The sequence below is a fragment of the Acinonyx jubatus genome, chromosome E1, assembly GCF_027475565.1.
Source record: "Acinonyx jubatus isolate Ajub_Pintada_27869175 chromosome E1, VMU_Ajub_asm_v1.0, whole genome shotgun sequence".
NCBI classification, from domain to species: Eukaryota; Metazoa; Chordata; class Mammalia; order Carnivora; family Felidae; genus Acinonyx; species Acinonyx jubatus.
Window position 1 is genome coordinate 43,418,520 of NC_069397.1, and position 18,982 is coordinate 43,437,501.

Consider the following 18,982-nt stretch of genomic DNA (forward strand, 5'->3'; position numbering starts at 1 on the left):
TTTCCCTGTCTCCATCCATCAGGGCATGCATGTTGGTTCTTCTGGCATCATGAGGCAAGTGCACGTCAATGTGTGCACCAACTTGCTTTATAAACTCTCCTGTACGCAATTGTATCTGTTGTCCTGGAGCAAATGTCCTGATTTTTCACGGCGCAGAAATTGGCATTGCGGTAAAGCTTACTGATTTTGTCACTGTTGATGATGTGATCTTCTTCATTTGGGGTGAGCCCAAGACACCCTAGACGCTGCTCACTCCCGGCCTCCTCCTAACCAGGTGGCAATTACTCCTGGCAGGTGGTTACAGGGGTTTGCCTAGTAGTTTGGAGAAAAGAACCTGCACAGCTGTGGGGCACTTCCCATACGCCCGGCATCTCACTAAACACAGTCATTCAAATTCTCATTTTCACCCTCACCGTCGTCCTCCGAGACAAGCCATTTTCATCACCTTGGGGGTCTAGGTGAGGAAACAGAGGCTCCGAGAGGTTAAGTAAATGGCGGTGGCTGGATGCGAACCCCAGCCTGACTCCACAGCCCACGCCTTGTGCTTTCCTGCACCCTGAGCGCCCCCAGAGCACTGGCTGGGGCTGGGAGTGCACCTGCCGCTAGGTGGTGGTTCCCGTGGTGATGGTTGAGCAGTAAACTGCTTCTCTGACCTCACCCACCCTGCGTGTCTTTGTTGAGTGGGGCACTCGGGACCCTGGGCCCACTGTGGAGAAGGTCTTTCCTACAGGATCATGGTCACCTGCAAAGTGTGTGGGTACGGTGGGGTTCATTTAGTAACCTGCTTTTGTAGACATCCCCAGCAATAATATTTGCAGAAAACCAGAGGTTCAGCCCCTTGGTACTTACTCATAAGATGTGCCTTTCCTGAATGTTTTCAGAAAAATACTGGAAGATGTAAAGAACGTGGTTTCTGGCAAACAATAACTGTTTTTGCTTATATCTTCTTCATTTGTTGACACATAAACCAGCTGAAGAAGCAGGCATTGGAGACACCCCCAACCTGGAAGACCAAGCCGCCGGACATGTGACTCAAGGTCAGTGGGCTAGAATCGCCTACCACAACCTGGGGGTCAGGAGAAGGGAGATGGCAGCATTCAGATGGGCTCTACCCTGCAAAGAAAACTCGCACCTGGGCCCTAATTCATGGGTCCAGGAGGTTCTTATCAAAGATGGGCTAATCAGACATAGAAAGAACTCTAGACACACACACACACACACACACACACACACACACACACCTCTTTTTTTTTTTTTTTCCTAACACTGTTTCTGAGTTATTCCTAAGGTATTTAGTGTCCTGAGAGAGGCTGGCCCTGTCCAGCCTGGGGAGTCAAGAAAGAGTGTCCAACAGAAACTCACATGTGAATGATAGGTGATTTTCTCCTCAGGCTGCCCTCTGGCCCTGTCCCAGGAGCAAGGCCTCAACCATATCTCCACCAAGCAATTTCTTTTTAACTTTCTTCTGTGCAACATTCAGACCTTATTATGATTTTCTTCTCAGGAACCAAAACTGTGTTCAAGGAAACCAACTTTCTGTAATCATTTAGCCCAAATGTTTTAAGAACTTAATTTTATATTAAAGATTCCTTATCAGGGTGCCTGGGTGGCTCAGAGGGTTAAGCATCCGACTTCAGCTCAGGTTATGATCTCACGGTCTGTGAGTTCGAGCCCACATCGGGATCTGTGCTGACAGCTCAGAGCCCGGAGCTTACTTCAGATTCTGTGTCTCCCTCTCTCTCTGCCCCCACTCACTCTCTCTCTCTCGAAAATAAATAAACATTAAAAAAAACTTAAAAAGAAAAAATTCCTTATCTCAGGAAATAGAGACCTCTGATATAATATGGCACTAAGTTCATTTTCTATCACCTGCTGCATCGATGAACTGGAGAGTCTACTGTATCATGTGGAACTTTCTAGACTGCCAGAGAGCTAGAAAGACACTTTTTTTCTCTCCAGAAAGTGATACGGGATTTGTCCAACATCTAGTGCTGGCATTGGGGCCATCTGGCTTTAGGAAGACTCTGGGCCCAAAGAAGTGTTTCATTGAGGGTTGTTGGTTTTTTTTTAATGTGTATTTATTTTTGAGAGAGTGACAGGGCATGAGCAGGGGAGGGGCAGAGAAAGACAGAATCTGAAGCAGGCTCCGGGCTCTGGCGGGCTCCAGGGTCGAGCTGTCAGCCCAGAGCTCGAACCCATGAGCCATGATATCATGATCTGAGCCAAAGTCGGACACTTAACCCCCTGAGCCACCCAGGCGCCCGTTCATTGCCCCATAGTGGGCTAACTTCATTTCGCATAGCATGGAGAGGTGTGTTTTCACTCTTAGACTCACAGAGAGCTTCAGAAAATATTAGAAGGGATAATCAGTGTAAGGAAGAACCCCAGTCTGTGTGTTAAATAACTAGAACCCTGCCACCTGTTTCTTTCAGATCATGATTTTCAGGCTTAGGTGAAATGAGAGGCTTTTACAACCACTGGATATGACCATTTATTTCCATAGAAGTGGATTTGAGTTTTTTCTACAAATATTTATTACAGGCTAGGTCTTCATGTCCCTGCAACATATTCCATGCAATGAAAAAATCAGGCCAACATCTTTTGTGGAAACTTTGTTTTCATGCTCACTCAAATTTTTAAAAAAATTTTTTAAATGTTTATTTATTTTTGAGAGACAGACAGAGTGTGAGAGGGGGGGAGGGGCAGAGAGAGGGAGACACAGAATCTGAAGCAGGCTCCAGGCTCTGAGCTGTCAGCATAGAGCTCGACACAGGGCTCAAACCCATGAACCGCGAGGTCATGACCTGAGCCAAAGTGAGATGTGTAACCAGCTGAGCCACTCAGGTGCCCCTGTGCTCACTCAATTTTTACATTTTTTTCCCATCAGTGGCCTAGAATCATGTAGCTATAAAGATGAACACCAGGTAGACATTTGCAGTGGGAAGTTGGCACCAGATCTGGAAAACGTGGAGGTTTCTACCTCTGATCCTAAGGAGGACTTGATTAGGACTGCTGGTCCAAATTGATGAGCCCTGTTCCCTCCAGCGAAATCGGACATGCTCGTGATCCACAAACACACTTTATTTGCTAAAGGCCTGTAGTCAATTTTCAGATTTAGAAAGAGCCATCTAACAAAAGCATAGTTATTACATCTTACCCTTGCAGTTTCTGCTGCAGAAAGAAGGCCTCTGGTAGCCCACGTTCATGAATACCTGCCAGACAAGGACGTTTTAGGATGGCACTACAGGAAGCAGAGTGTCAGATAAGGGAAGGCCTTACCCACGTCCTGTCACACGGAGGGGTAGACCTTTCTCCTGTGTCATGAAGACCAGGCCTCCTGACAGGGATGTGGGGGGAAAGTTTATCCAGAGTCCTGAGGCCTGCACACTGTTTGCCCAATATTGTTTACCTTGGACCACCCCCCCACCACCGCCGCAAGATGATTGCTATGTTTATTACTTACTGAGCACTTCATAGTATTCTAGGAACTGAATACAATATTCTCCCAGCCTCACTCCTTCCTCCAGAAATATAGTTGCACGATGATCGGTTCAGTCAATACACACACACGGTACAATCAAATATTGATGACTTTTCAAGACGTGTTCACTATTTATGTTTGGGGGCCTTTTTCTCTTTTTTTTTAATGTTTATTCATTTATTTTGAGATAGAGAGCACGTGAATGGAGGAAGGTCAGAGATAGAGGGGGAGAGAGAGAGAGACTCCCAAGCAGGCTCCAAGCACTGTCAGCACGGAGCCCGATTTGGGGCTCAATCCCATGAACCATGAGATCGTGACCTGAGCGGAAACCAAGAGTCAGACGCGCAACCGACTGAGCCACCCAGGCACCCCCCTCCTTGGTCTCTTTTTTAATGAAGGTCATTCCAGGTCTTACAGTCTGTTGGAGAACAGTAATGTCCTCACCGAGAGCAATTTCTAGAAAGCTCTCGGAGGAAAGCCTTTTCCAGAAGGCAAGGATGCATGGCTCGTCTGGGAGGTGTGAAGACTAGCATCTGCCTCAGCCTCTGGTCTGTTGAGCTGGTTGGTTGCTGAGAAGCCATGGTGCTGAGGCACCTGATCAGGTTGTCTGGTCCCTGCGTCTCTGTCATTTGGGCTCTTCTTCCCAGCGGCTGACCAACAGTCCCAGTGAGGTGCTGCAGACCCTGCAGAAAGCAGAAATGAGCCTATTTTCCTGTTCACCAGGCAGCATTCCGTCGTTGGTCGTCGCTATGTGGCAGGCACCGTGGTTGATGGCAGGAGCAGGAAATGAATGAGATCGTGATCTGGTGTCAGGCCCTGGTGTCAGGGTGGGGGTGGAGGCGAGCCAACAGGCAGCTACAGACTCTGCCCGGGTGGGGAGAGAAGACGGGCATGTGTTAGCCGTGCGTCCACAACCGCACATGCATTCTCCACCACCCTCCCCTCAGGTCTTCCAGTCCCCCGAATCTTTGGGGTTCTAGGTTTCGTTTAGAGGAATTGTATGGGTTGTCCTGCTGGAACCATATGGGAGGATTAAAGGGTGGGAATTAAAAAAAAAAAAGGATGTTTATTAGGAGTACCACAGAGCATGCCTCTCCTGTCCTTAGTACACGGTCAGGTTCTTTAAGGAGGGTTCGCGTGAACGCCACCGGGATGAGCCAGAAAGGGTGACGTGACCTCCACCAACCGCCAGCTGTGTGACCATGTGAATGCGGTGGTCTCACGGGCTGGCGATGCCTTTGTCACGCAGGACCCTTTACGGCCACAGTGGTCTGCTGCACCTTATGCAAAAGGCCCGTACTTGACCCATGAGCCAGATAAATCTGAATTGTGCTTCTGTGTATAGGAACCTTACGGTTCCTGATGATGATAAATTTTGGATTTTCCAAATCTATCAGAGCGTGGAGCTTGAGGCTGGGTTGGTTTAGGGGTACCCGCTGGTTTCATTTTGCAAAAAGGGGAAACACAGAGAGAGGGAGAAAAAAGAGATCCTTGGGGCACTCAAGCCAGGTCCTATCTAGAGGCCAGAATCTTCAGGAAGCTCAGTGTCCCTGGAGAGAAGGAGAAGCTTCTGTGGCCTAGTGGATTCAGCACAAGGCAGCCCTGGATGCAGACGTGCTCCGAGGCCACCCAGAGCCGGTGACAGAGGGATAATGCTGGTGCCAGCGGGGCCGTAGAGGTCACCAGGTCCAGCACCCCTATTGCAGATGAGAAAACTGAGGCGCAGAGAGGGGAGGTGCTCACCCAGTGTCACCCAATGAGTCAGTGTTAGGTAAGCCAATAGAGCTTTCATTCTGAGCAAAGGAAAACAACAAAGATGAGCCCAGAGCCCGCATTCCTCGTTCTTTGTTAGTTGGCCTCGTGATGCTGTTTAAACATCCTTTTCTTATTTCAAGAGCGCGTTCCTTCTCTTAAACAATTAATGCATCCTTGCCAACCATTTGCCATTGCTGCCTCTTCAAACCCAGAGGAGTTGAGAGTTTCCAGCCAGCAGAGGGAGGTACCTTCGAGGCCCTTGGCCAATGTGTTTAGCTCTCAGAATCAGCCTGACCACGGCAGAGAAGCTTCCGGGGCCTCCGTGCTGCCTGTGGGGGAGAAACAGCCAGAGGCCCCTGTGGTCTCCCACCATTCCCAGCATCATCCCATCTGCCAACCGCCTTCGCCAACAGGTGGCCCTCAGGAGCCCCACCAAGAGTGGGGACCAAAACCAGGGGATGGGGTCGAGGGGGGTCTGGCCTTTCCGAAGCCCGCCTCCCCTGGATATCTCCAGACGGAGCCTGGGAGTGTCAAGGCTGTGCAGGAGATCCTCCTTGGGGAGCCAGGGCACCAGAGAGGTGAGGCCGCCGACCTGGGCACCCCAGGTCTGCCCCGCCAGCACGCGCCCGGGGCCCCCATCCTGCCTCATGGCCCAAGGGAGGCCACACACCAGCCTTCAGGGACAGAACTAGAGGAAACAGAGGGAAGTCGTCATGACGCGGAGCTACTGGAGTACCAGCTTGTGGGAGATCTGCGCCAGGAGGGGCCACCTCTGAAGGGGGACCATGGCAAAGAGAGGCGGGGGGGCAAGGATGTCGATGAAGACCGCGATGTGGATGAGTCCTCGCCCCAGGACTCCCCTCGCTCCCACGTCGCCCCAGGTCTGCAGAGCTCCCCAGTCCGAGGCGGGCCACCCCCCCAGACAGTTTCCAGAGGAGCCACTGGCTTGTCCGGCTTCGCAGCTGAGGGTGCCATCCGCCTCCCTGTCGATTTCCTCTCCCAAGTTTCCACAGAGATCGAGGCCTCAGAGCCCCCCGGGCCCGGTGCAGGGCCCACGGCGGAAGGGCAGGACACGCCCCCCGGGTTCACCTTCCACGTGGAAATCAAAGCCAACGTGCAGAAGGAACAGGCACGTTCAGAGGTGGCTTTGGAAGGGGCTGCACTTCCCGGCCCCCCTGGAGAGGAGCAAGAGCCCCAGGGCCCTTCTGAGGGAGAGGACACAAAAAAGTCGGACCTTCCAGAACCGTTCGAAAAGCAGCCTGCAGCTGTTCTGCCAGGGAAGCCCATCAGCCGGGTCCCTCAACTCAAAGGTCTGTGTCTTGGGCTCCTTCGCGCCTTCCTGGTGACCTCGTGTGCCACCCAGGCTGCGGGCACTGCCACCAAGCTTCCGGCCCTTCCTTGAGTCCTGCTGCTTCTGAGGTTCCCAGAGAGAACCTCTCAACCGACCAGCCGGGCACTGCTGCGCACCCTCCCGTGGCCTCCTCCTGCCCCTCAGGCTCTGGTAGCACGTGCTGCTCTCACGCTTGCCCGCCATGTTGCATGTCACCAACACCCGCCCAGCGCTTTCCGCCCCGTTCGTTTCTCTGGCCACTTGAATTACAACGGTCCTCCAGCCCCCAGCTGGTCGGTGTGCCGCCCTCCCCAGGGCGGATAACAGCCGGTTCACTTGTGTGCCCTAAATTCATTGTCTAGAACCCTCCCAGCCCTTCCAAGGGGGCATAAGGAGCCCCGCTCTGCAAATGAGGAAAGTGAGGCTCAGAGAGGGAACGTAACTTGCTGAGGGCCACCAAGCAGTAAGTGACAGAGCCACATTCACAATCCGGGCGGGTCTGCTGTGCACGTCACACTCTTCCCTGGTCAGCACAGCACCTTCTGGAAGGTTCTCCGAGCCCAGAGACACAGAGGCCGTGAGCCTGGCCTGTGCTGCTCTTGTCAGCGGACAACACATCACATACAGCACACGACACACGTATGAGGATTTGGGGGCAGCCGAGAGCCTGTGCTGAGCCTTCAGTTTAACAGCCCCCACCCCTGCCCGCCCTGCCTTGCGGCAGGGGAGACAATGAGCAGAAACAAACATTCCTGTCCCGAATCTTCTCCTCCCCCGCCCTCGGCAGAGCCCGGGGAACCCTGTGCTGGGATTGCAGGGGCCTCAGCCCCAGCCCACTCTACCAGAGCAGCCCTTGGGGAGCCGGAGAGGTGGGAGGGGAGGTTCCCCCATGTTGGGGTCTCTGTGTCCTGTCAGGAAGACGAGGAGGCCAGAGGAGGCCTCCAGGCTACAAGTTGGGCGCATTCATACCTTTAGGACCTCTCGCGTGTTTGGAGGGCCCAGAAATGGGTGTTACTTGAGCCATCCATTGCAAACCTCTATTCGATTTTTATTAGATTTTACTTGTCAAGAGAACTTAGAAATGTTGTAGATAAAGGAACCTGTATTAAAGTTGAAGACCAAAAAAAGAAATCATATATCTTATTTTAAAATACCCTAAATTCCAAAATACTAGGGGACAAATACCTGTGATGCGGCAGATGATAAGAGCGTTTCCTGAAATGGTGTTTTATGAACACTGGCTATCGATAGATGTATCCAGGGGAAAAAGAGTTCCATGGTCCAATTAGTCTGGGAAAAACAAGCTAAGCCAAGTGAAGCGAGGTTTGCTGCAGCAGGACTTGTCAGAACCTTTAATATTCAGTTGCACATTATGACCCTCTGAGAAAGATACAGAGTATGGATTTCCCAAATTCATGTGATCCCACCTGCTAACATCTCCTGGAAGAGGACCCGTTCAGTAGCACCCGATTTGGGAAGTGCATATCTAGCAGCTGCTTTTGTTGTGACATGGTGGCCGTGGTTGATTTGGGCAAAAGATGTGAATCCAGTCTACCTGGGTCTCTTATGAAAACGCGTATTCCTAAGCCCCACCTTACGCTTACGAGTCTTGGGTGGGCCCAGGAATCTGTGTTTTTTCAACCTGTCCCAGTGGTGCTGCTGAGCAGTACGTTGTGCAAATCTCTGGGCTAGATCATCAGTTCGGGTCACTCTAGAAATCCAGGCTCCAGTAGCCAGTGTGAACCTCCAGGAGACCCCATTGGCCTTTTGGCAGGGGGAATATGATATTGAAACCAAAGATGAAAATCTATCCTCAATTGTCAACAAAGAACGTCAACCGAAGGAAAAGGGGTTAGAGATGGTGCTGGTGGACCTGTGGTTTCACCAAGGGGTGCGGCTTTTACACACAGAAGCCGGCAGTGTTTTGTTTCCAAACTCCAGAGATGATCTGCTAAGCTGTTCGACAGTAACTAGTTTGTAGCTAATTTGGGAAAATGGCAAGGATGTCCGTTGGACAATGGAAATTTTCCTCCCCTTGGGAGGGCCTGTAGGTGGCAGTAAGACCTTCCCGGGCTGGTGTGGAGTGGGCTTGTCAGGGGGCAGCTGGGGCTGGCGACTGTAGCCTCCCTAGTGAGGGACAGGCTCTGGGCAGACAACTCACTTACCCTGAACCTTGGGTGACAGCATGAGTGTCGGGGCGGGGGGGGGGGGGGTCCTACAGAAGGTCGGAGCATAGCTGAGCTTCCCCATCTGTGGCCCTGGGGCCTCCAAATGCCCCTCCTTGGCATGGAGGTGGTCCCTGCTGGAGGAGGTTGACCCTGGCTAAGACAGGAAAGGAGCCCGTGAGATGGGTCTGCGCTGTCTCCGATCCTGATTTGCCCCCGTGTCCGCGTGTGCCTGGAACAAGTTTTCACTGCGCCCCCTCTGCATGTCCCCACCCTCGGCCAGCCTGCTCCAAGCAATGACCCCAGTGTGCTGTGTTGATACTAACAACGAGAGACAGATTGAAGGGGAAAGAAAATCAACTGAATGCCCACCAAGCCCAGCTGAACCAAACACGTTGCACTGATCCCGAGAAATCAGCGTTGACTACGTCCGGCTCTTTCTGGGAGCTGTGCAAATGGGGGTAACTTACATTCTCATTTTGTATCTTATCAGCTCGCATGGTCAGTAAAGGCAGAGATGGGACGGGAGCTGATGACAAAAAAGCCAAGGTAAGCTGATGAAACCGTGAGCCTCTGCCAACATCCAGTTTATCGAGAAGCCATGCTTGTCTGAATTAATTTCTGTATGTAACACGTGCAGAGCATCTGCCGCGGAAGGATGACTGTCATTAAAAGTGCTTTGTAGTTTCATGCAAACTTTTCAAGTTCCAGCATTTATCCATTTTGATGCTTCTGCCAGGGAAGGGCGGTCGGCAGGTTCATGAGTAAGAGCTCCTAACTGCAACGCCATTAGAATTGAAATGCGATGTTCACAGTAAACGAAGATACATTTGAATTTTCTGCAGTAAAGTTTGAATCTTACACTACCCACTGCAGATCTAGGATCAGCAAACATGTATGTACACACACACACACACACACACACACACACATATTTAAGGTGTATAGAGAATATCATTTACTCAGGTGGCTGAGGGAGTGTTGATCAAGGAAGTGACCTCTCACCTAAGGTGGAGGGTTCTGGAAAAGTCCAAGAAAAGAGGACCAGTGAGGTAGGCCGTGAAGGAAAGGTAAAGGAGGGTTGCCGAGGCAGAGGTGGGAGCAGCATTCTGAGGAGTGGGAACAGCACAGCAAAACCCGGAAGCATGAGGAAATGATGCATGCTTTCAGAACTCTAAGCAGATGGGTTGGTTGATTGGTGTGGAGTGCCAGGAGGGGCTGACGACGCTGGGAAGGATAGTCGAGGAGGGAAACGCGATACGCTCCCCTAAATGCTAAGTAGACACGTGGTGCAGTAGACGCCATCTTGAAATCTTGCCATGGGGCCAGTTTGACGTAAGCTTTGGTCGGTCTTCAGAAACCAACCCGAGGAACCGTGAATGACGCTCCTGCTCCCACCAAAAATGCATCCACGGCCGTGCTGGCTTTCTCAGGGCTTTCTGTCAGTTGTAGTTTCCTCCCTTAATGACTTTGCATCCTGGAAAATTCTTCTGTCACTGGACAGTAAGGTTTCCCCAAGAAAATCCCCCTGTGGCTCTAGGTGAAGACCTAGTTTTCTTAAAGGCATCTAAAATTTCCAGTATAAATTCTGCCTGAAGCGTCTGGGTCCTAACTTGTCCCAGAGCCTCGATGGGGTCTTCAGATGCCGAGTGTAGCCCTAGGAGTTGGGTGGCATGTGTTTTGCCTGCCCTGTAGGAAGTCAGGGTTTGCCATCACCAGACCCCCTGATGAGGCAGCTGGGAGCTGCCCTAGGCCGTAGCTGTTAGGCAGTCATGATGCACATTAGGGGAATCCCAGCCTCATGCGTGCATGCCTTCCTTTCTTCATGCATTTGCACACTTGGGTAAGACATCCCCGCCCTGGACACCGAAGGGTCAGTTCTTTCAGGAACCTTGGCCAGGTGGGGAGTGCTGTTGGCAGAAGGGGGCTTGTGCAGCTGGAGAAGGAGGAGTACCCACCCGCAACCTTCCTTGTCACCAGCTCCAGGACCTCGGCCTGTGTCCCTCCCCCCACACCTTTCCCCACCCCTCAGGCCTCCTCCTCACCATGGCTGGCTGGCACAGAGGGCCTCAGCCATTTGGGGGGATGGGGGTCCAAGGCCAATGAGGAAATACAACCAAGAAGCCTAATGAAGTCTGTGGTCAGGACCCTGCTTGGTAGTTCTGACTTCCTCTCTGAAACACATCTGGACTAGGCCTCTGGGTTTTAAGCCTGAAGGTGTGACCCCTCCTCCTCCCAGCTCACCTCCTCCAGGCGACCAAGCTTCCCAGTCAGAGTACCCCAGAGCCAGTTAGGACAAGCAATCGTCAATCAGTTTCCCTGTCCTCCAAGGGGCAGCTCCGTCCGTGAGGTCATCTGCTCCACTGACCAGGCTGTATCCTTAGGTAGAGTGTGTTCAAGAGTGAACACTGGCCAGATGAAGATTCGCCAGATAATGTTAAGATACGTTTTGTTTGAGACGTTAATCAGAAAGTGTGTGTGTGTGTGTGTATGTGTGTGTGACCTGAGGTATGAGACAGAATCTTTAAGACTTGGAGCAAGCACAGTCGTGATTTTAGCAAGCATGATACTCTCAGTGTGGCAGAAGGTGGCCAAGGATTAGCAGGCCGGCATGAGTTCCTCACCTGGAATTTAGCAGAAAGTGGGGCCCTTCTGACCTATGACACATTGGGGATGTTTTCTTGAAAAACACCCTAAGAATCATATGCTTTGGCAATCTCCATTAACTCTTTGGGCATGAAACACCTTTAAACCAGTGGTCTCCAAAGTGGGGGTGGTGGGGGGCGGCCTAAGAAGATCCAATGGGCTAAAGAACATTCTAGAACTTGCATTGGGTTTTTTTTTTTCCTCTTCTCGTTTAAAAGTTCTGTCATACATAAGTTTTTTAATATACATCCTATGTTGGCATCATAGTATACATATTTCACCTATAAATAAGTATGAGGACGTTAGGGTGTGTGGCTGCTTTCTGTTCTTAGGGACGAGAAGGGTGGATAAGGGTACGTGATCCACACAGTTTGGAGATCACTGCTTTAAACCATGACCTGCCATGTTTATTTTTAGTTACTGTCCTTTTTCAGTTTGTTCCCCTCCCCCATGTGCTGACTTTTATTTTGATTTTATTTATGTTTATGTTTAAGACATCCACACCTTCCTCTGCTAAAACCCTGAAAAATAGGCCTTGCCTTAGCCCCAAACGCCCCACTCCTGGTAGCTCAGACCCTTTGATCAAACCCTCCAGCCCTGCCGTGTGCCCAGAGTCATCTTCCTCTCCTAAACACGTCTCTTCTGTCACACCCCGAACTGGCAGTTCTGGAGCAAAGGAGATGAAAGTCAAGGTAAGGAAACCGCCTTTGAAAAGAATCAGGCTGCTCTCATATGGTTTTCAGATGTGTGTTGTTTTTAGCCACAAAGACCTTCCTTCGGATAAACTCTTACTTGGAAGCACCGTGTAGAGCAAAGACAAGTCTGGTTGAAAGGGGAAAGGGGGGCGTGGCACCATTTATCTCCGCTTCCGTTAGTCCCTCAGAGCAGCCCCCACAGCACCCCATGGGACCCTGATTTGAAAATCCCCGCCCTTTGGCACCGGAGAGAGCTTCTAGATTGCCCTCATTTGGGTTGGACACAGCAATGCCTGTCCCACAAGGTCACTCCTCTGCCGAACCATCTTGTCTTTGGTGAATGTCCGTTTCTTTTTTGAGTTTGCGTTATGTGTCAAGGTCAAAGCCAGTAACTGCCCGCAGTCAGCAGGCTGTGCCTGGGGGCTCTGGACCTTTGGCCGGTGGGCTGATTGGTGCTGGTGTTCACCCCGCCAAAGGCTCTCAGCACACTCAGGAGTCACTGAAACCTGAGGGCTGTTTGGGAGAGAAGAAAACAATGACCTAGCTCTGTTAGCGCTCGAGGTCAGGTTCATCGGTGTCTCCGCGGCTCTCTGGTGAAACCAACCACCATCAGTCAGATAAATAAATCCCTACAGAGAATCAGAAAGTGGCTGTCCATATAGGAGTGTCCTGCCCATGATGGGCCCTGGGTGGATAAAGAGCTTGATCCTCACTATAAGCCCTGTTGTGTTTTTTATGGAACACATTAGCACAACTCATGCTGATGCCTGTTGTGGAAAATGGTAGTCAGGGCATGTGGCGTTTGGGTGGGGCTGTGGGTTGGTGTACCGGCAAACCCATGAGACTGTAGAAGACATTTGTCGCATCCTAGTAGGCGAAGGGTCGTTTTGGATCTTAGCCTCATTTTGAATCGAGGAGGTTGAGTGGGACTGGCACTGACTCTAGGTGATAGTAACCTTCCCCGATCGTAAAAACCACTGTGCCGTGCTTCGGTTCACAGGGGGCGGACGGTAAAGCTGGAACGAAGATCGCCACACCCCGGGGAGCGGCCCCTCCAGGCCAGAAAGGCCAGGCCAATGCCACCAGGATTCCAGCGAAAACCACGCCCTCCCCAAAGACCCCACCGGGCACCGGTAAGAAGAACATCCTGGAATCCACGTCAGGGGCAGCTGTCAGCATGTGCCCTCCTCCTCTCCAAAGGCCCTTGACAGTTAGCCACTTCTGGTAGCTGACGGGCACCTACAGTTCACTAACCGCCAGATGCTCATTTTCTTTGTAATCCTTTTGACAATTTTCCGAGGTAGATCATTGAATCCCCACTTTTGATCAGTGAAGAAATCAAGACCCTAAGAATTTGTATGAATAAGTCTAAGCAGCTCACTTTAAGCATGAGGAGAATGCAGCCGTGTGATTAACAGTGGCAGGATGGGACACCTGGGTGGCTCAGTCGGTTGGGCGTCCGACTTCGGCTCAGGTCATGATCTCACGGTCTGTGCGTTTGAGCCCCGCGTCGGGCTCTGTGCTGTCAGTTCAGAGCCTGGAGCCTGCTTTGGATTCTGTGTCTCCCTCTCTCTCTGCCCCTCCTGCACTCACGCTCTGTCTCTACCAAAAAATGAATAAATGTCAAAAAAATTAAAAAAATAAAACAGTGGCAGGAAAGGAGATTGGCTGAGGTTCTCTAACCCCCAAGTCCCGGGCCCCCAGGAGGTGTTTTTCAGCCCCCTAGTGAGACGTGTGGCTCTGTGTCTCTGGATAGGTCACTATGGGTGACCTCACATTGGGTGTGGCCCTTGCACACTTGAACTTCCTGGGAGTGGGCCCTTCGGCAGAGCACCTGCCCGCTGCCCGATCCCCTGTGCCCATGTGAGTAAACCCAGTTAGTTTGGGGAACCAGGCAGGGGGCGATTCCGCTCCTGCTCCTAGTGGTGCTATAAAGTGTAGAGTTGCCTTCTTTGGGGGATGGGAGACAGCCAGGCTCTCCCACAGCCCCCGGGTGTCTGTCCCAGGCAACTGGGTTTAGATTCTGCACAACTCAAGGGGCGTCTGGCCTGTGTTGGCTTTAAGGAGGTGCTCAGGGGCCTGTGGATGTTGTACGGGTCTCGAGAGGCCTGGACTAGTCAGTGGTCTCTCCGCCCTGCGCTGGCCCAGGCAGGGAGCTCGGAGCCCTCGGTGTGTGTGTGTTTTTGCTGTGGTGTTTGCCTGCTTTGCCCTGGGGTGGTGCCTAAGAGGACGGCTGCTCATTAACACGCATTGGTTGTTTCTCCTTGGATGTAATTCATTTGATAACAAGGGTGATTCACAGAATTGTGATTGGATTTTGAAAGTGATTTTGATCCTGCTTTTCTTTACTTGGCCTTAAGCTAGTTGACTCACACAGCTGGGAACATGCATTTCTCTTCGGGTCTTACCTGCTTTTGGGTGGCAGCTTCCTGGTGCGCACATCTCCCCTGCGGGCCACCTCGCCCTGTCTCCTGCCAGTCGGGACCCCTGCTCTCTGAACACATTCCCTGCCTGGCTCGCTTCCGCCGTCTGGCCTGGCTGGGCATGGCTGGTGCCTACAGACAGCATGAAGAGCTCACTGAGGCCCTGTGTAAGCTTCATTATAATGAGTCTTCCTGTGGATTTTTCTTTTTAAGCTACCAAGCAGGTGCAGAGAAAACCACCCCCTGCAGGGGCAAAATCTGAGCGAGGTAATTCTGAGGCCGCTTTGAGTGCCCCGTGGGGCACTTTGCTTTTTGTGTGTGGCCATTTGCTGGCTTAGGTTTTTAGAGCGGAGGGGAGAGGACCTGCTTCTGAAACGTGCGTTTCACATGTTGAACCTGAACTCAGAACCGTCAGAACTCCTGCTCCTCGTGTGTGGCATATGCAGACGTGTCTGTCTGATGGGCCTTTTTATTCCTGCGTGTTCTCGTTTACTCCAGCTGAGGCTTTGGTGGGGGCATGGAGCACGTGTCTCCAGCTGCTGGTGGGTGCTGGAAGCTTGGACCAAGGTTTAGGTGTGAAATTCCTGCGGGCATTTATTAAACACACATGTATTAAACACTCCCCCCTGTTACTACATCCAGCCTTCAAATCAGCACTGTGGGCTGTGACCGCTCTCCCCATTTTCCAGATGGGAATACAGGCTTAGGAGGCTGAGTGGTTTGCCCACGGTCAATGTGCAATTACGTGGCGCAGAAAGGGTTTGTAACTAACACCAAGCCCAGTGATCAGCCTGTGTGCTTGGAGGCCGGGTTGGGGGGCGGGGGGCGGGACAGGGGGCTGAACCTGGAGCGGAGGCCCTGTCTGTTGTTTCCCCATGTGGAAAAGGAGGAAAAAAAAGCTTCACCTGTCCTGTTACCAGAGCTTGATGACATTAGGAACATCCAACAGATGTGGAAATTCAAACTCAAAAAAATGGGGGTGGCTGTCCTCTTGATGGGAGAAGTCGCCTTTTTGCTGCCACATGATGCTTCCAACCAAGAGCCATCCTTCTCCAGGCTGGAGCCTACAGGTCCCTGTTTGGTACAGAAGGTTCCTGGCGCAAGGGGCCAAGGGATCTGGGAAGCTTGGAGGCGGCCGTAGAGCCCAGACACCCCCAAAGCTGAGGGGAGCCGGGCCCTCACACCGGCACAGCATTCAGCCCCGTGGCTGTCAGACTCCATTGTGCTCAGGAGTCCCCAGGGAGCTTGGGGGGCACCTGCGTGGGTGGCTCACTGGGTTGAGCGTCCCACTTCAGTTCAGGTCATGATCTCATGGTTCACGAGTTCAAGCCCCATGTGCGGCCCTGTGCTGACAGCTCAGAGCCTGGAGCCTGCTTCGGATTCTGTCTCCCTCTCTCTGCCCCTCCCCCGTGAGTGGGGGCTCTCTCTGTCTCTCAAAAATAACTAAACATTAACAAAAAAGAAGAAGAAGAAGAAGGAATTCTCCTGGGAGCTTGGGAAGAACCCATAGTACAGGCCTTCAGCCCAGGAGGCTCCGTCATGCCAGGTCTGGACGGGCCCAGGGATCTGCATCCTATGGGTCTCATTTCTGACTCGAGGCTCTGGACGTTCTGATGCAGGGGCCCCTGGGCCACACTTGGAGAAACACTGCTTCATGGGGCAGAGGGAATAGTAACTATGGAGTGGACAGGGGCATGGGAAGTGCAGGGGGGAAGCTGCTAGGGAGCCCGGGACTGAGTCTGTCGGGGAGAGAACAGTCCCAGCAGCCTTCCTAAAAGTTTGCAAAGGCTCAGGGATCACTGCGCATGGGCGCAGCGGGGGAGGGAGCTGTTGGGGAGGGCACGGCGGCACGAGGCAGCGTGGCTTGTCTGGAGAGCTAGAGACGGGTGGCCACGAAGCAGGCGTACATTCGTCGACCCCACTCACCACAGAGGAGTCAGGGAGTGTGCGCAGGGGCCTGCTGGGATAGAGGCCTTGAACTTGCTGAACAGCTTAGAAGCCACCCAGTGGGCAAAGGGTCTAACAGACCCAGACCAGGGCACCCCCCTGGTCCTGTCACTGTGTCACCCTTACTCGGGGAAGGGCCATGTAGAATTGTGCTGGTTTTACAAAGCACATCTACAGGCATCTGTGCCTGGCGCCCCTCACTGCGGCATTATAATTCCCTCCCTGTTTGAGTCGAGGCCCTTGAGCTCTGAGAGGGAACATGACTTCTCTGGGACCACACAGTGTGTTGGAATCTCTCTCTTGACTCCAGGGCCGTGGGGCAGAGATGGTCCCCTCGGGGAAGGCTACTGGGTGGTCCTTGGTGACCACTCTCTTGCTTCTCTGGGAAACAGGGAATCTCGGTCCCTAAGCAACAAGGCCCAGAGGAAGAGACATTTCTCTAGAAATGAGAGCAAGGACAGCCTCCTGCTGGTTTAGCTGAGCTTCTGGCCTTGTTCCCACCTGCCTAACTGGCTCTGAGTCTGGGAGTGGGCCCTCAGGACAGGCAGCCCCCCTCACCCCGGGCCTTTGCTGGCTCCCACCCACCCCAAGCACTGGGCTCACCCCCTCCTCTCTCTCCAGGTGAATCTGGGAAATCTGGGGATCGCAGCGGCTACAGCAGCCCCGGCTCCCCGGGCACCCCCGGCAGCCGCTCCCGCACCCCGTCCCTGCCAACCCCGCCGACCCGGGAGCCCAAGAAGGTGGCGGTGGTCCGCACTCCACCCAAGTCGCCATCTTCAGCCAAGAGCCGCCTGCAGACGGCCCCCGTCCCCATGCCAGACCTGAAGAATGTCAGATCCAAGATCGGCTCCACCGAAAACCTGAAGCACCAGCCAGGAGGCGGGAAGGTAAGGGCGCTCAGAGGCCGGCTGGGTGTGTGCCCGTCCCAGGACAACCAGGAGAAGGTGTGTGGGTGCCCCCCACAGTGACTCTCACCTCACATGGCACCCCAGTCCCTCCCGGATCTCTTCAAGGAAAGACGGCACGTCATGGTTCCATTCTGTTTGGGCGTCCCCACCAAGCCGTGAGTGCTCTCCCTGCTCAGGGGAGAGAAAGTACTGGTTCTTTCCTTTCCTGTTTGGGCCTCTGCTGACGGGACAGTATCTGAGACGACAAGGGTTGGTTGTCTCTCCATGGGGTAAAGCCTGGGCGTTCTCAAAGTGGAGGCACCCGCAGAGGTTCCCCAACCTTATATTTAGAACATGATGCAAGCAGTCTATAGGTGAGTGCCTCTGGCATTCGTTAGACGTTAGGTTAGGTTTCTCTCAAATCCTCAGTTCTGAGGAAATTTGGGGTGCCGTTTGGAACAAGCAATTCCTCAGATCCGGTGGGCGCTCATGAAATCTTTGGGTTTCCTAAAGGTGGAGAGACATGAGCGTCCAAGGGCGTGAGGTGGTGGGAGATAGGGACTGACCTGGACCCCCTTCCTCCTCTTCATGTCCCTGCCCCCCCATTGTATGAGTGTCCTAAGGCTGACGTAGAAAATACCACAGACTCGGCAGCTTATATAACAGAGGTTTATTTCCTCACAGTTCCGGAGGCCAGAATACCAAGGTCAAGGTTATCAGCAGGACCAGTGTTTTATGAGGTCTCTGCTTGGCTTGTGGATGGCCGCCTTCTCGTGTCCTCACGTGGTCTTTTCTCTGGTGCCTCTGTGTCCCAGTCTCTCCTTCCTGGAAGGACACCAGTCATACTGGATAGGGGCCCACCTCTTTAAAGACGTCATCTCCAAATACAGTTGCGTTCTGAGGCACTGTGAGTTAAGACATCAGCATATGAATTTTGGGGGACACGGGTTGGCCCGTAACAGCCTGTCTCCCCCTCCAGCACCAGGAAGGGGAGTGGAGAAGGGAGAATAGGTGGCATGTATGGGGGACAGAGGACCACGACTCCGCTCTTAGGAGCACAGATGTGTTTGGCCTCCTGGGCTTGGGCCGTCTTGGGGGGCGACGAGCCTCTGGCTGTGCTGGGGGGAGCATTACGGCATCCGGAACCAATGTTTCCCTTCTAGTTAGAACCATGTGCCTCCCCCACAGCGGGGGCCTTTGCAGTATTGACGTTATTTATCGCTCGTGGCTGGCGTCTGGGTCACCGTGAGGGGAGGGTGTCTCAGCGCTTTCTGTCCATGTTGGTGCCTTAATTGAAACCCTGTGCCTTGGTCCCAATGGAGCCTCAGGACCTCTCCCTGGCCTTTCCCATCCCGGGGCTGTAGAGTCCTGCCCAGTCGGGAGGCCTGGGTGCCTCCTGGGGTAAAGCCCTGGGTCTCATGGCCACTGGTCTTTGGTCCACAGAGTTGGCCTTGTTTACTTCCCGTGTTTACTTTTCTGCAGTGTTTGCCTTGGCTGCTCCTTGTAAACATGCCCATCTCCTTCCAGAAGGGGCTGGAAGCTGGGGCAGCCGGGGTGTTGACTTGAAGTTGGCCCCTCCTGGAGGTTCTCGGCAGAGGGATCTGCAGGAATAGTGTTTCCGAGGTGGTGGGGTGTTGGCCACTGGTGGTCGCA

At 52.9% G+C, this 18,982-nt stretch overlaps 1 protein-coding gene across 18 annotated transcripts in view; it reads left to right on the top strand.

Moving 5' to 3' along the window:
- Positions 1-18,982, top strand: part of MAPT (microtubule associated protein tau) — a 96,110-nt gene that overhangs the window by 60,590 nt on the left and 16,538 nt on the right. For 6 of the 18 annotated variants that reach the window (XM_027052029.2, XM_027052032.2, XM_027052031.2 and 3 more), the window contains 4 exons: positions 972-1,037; positions 9,225-9,280; positions 13,073-13,205; positions 17,064-17,329. In XM_027052029.2, the coding sequence (XP_026907830.1) occupies positions 972-1,037; positions 9,225-9,280; positions 13,073-13,205; positions 17,064-17,329 (521 nt within the window). Of the gene's footprint in view, positions 1-971; positions 1,038-5,448; positions 6,547-9,224; positions 9,281-11,871; positions 12,070-13,072; positions 13,206-14,708; positions 14,763-17,063; positions 17,330-18,982 lie in introns of all 18 variants that reach the window. The other 12 variants (XM_027052024.2, XM_027052020.2, XM_027052023.2 and 9 more) reach the window with 7 other exon arrangements.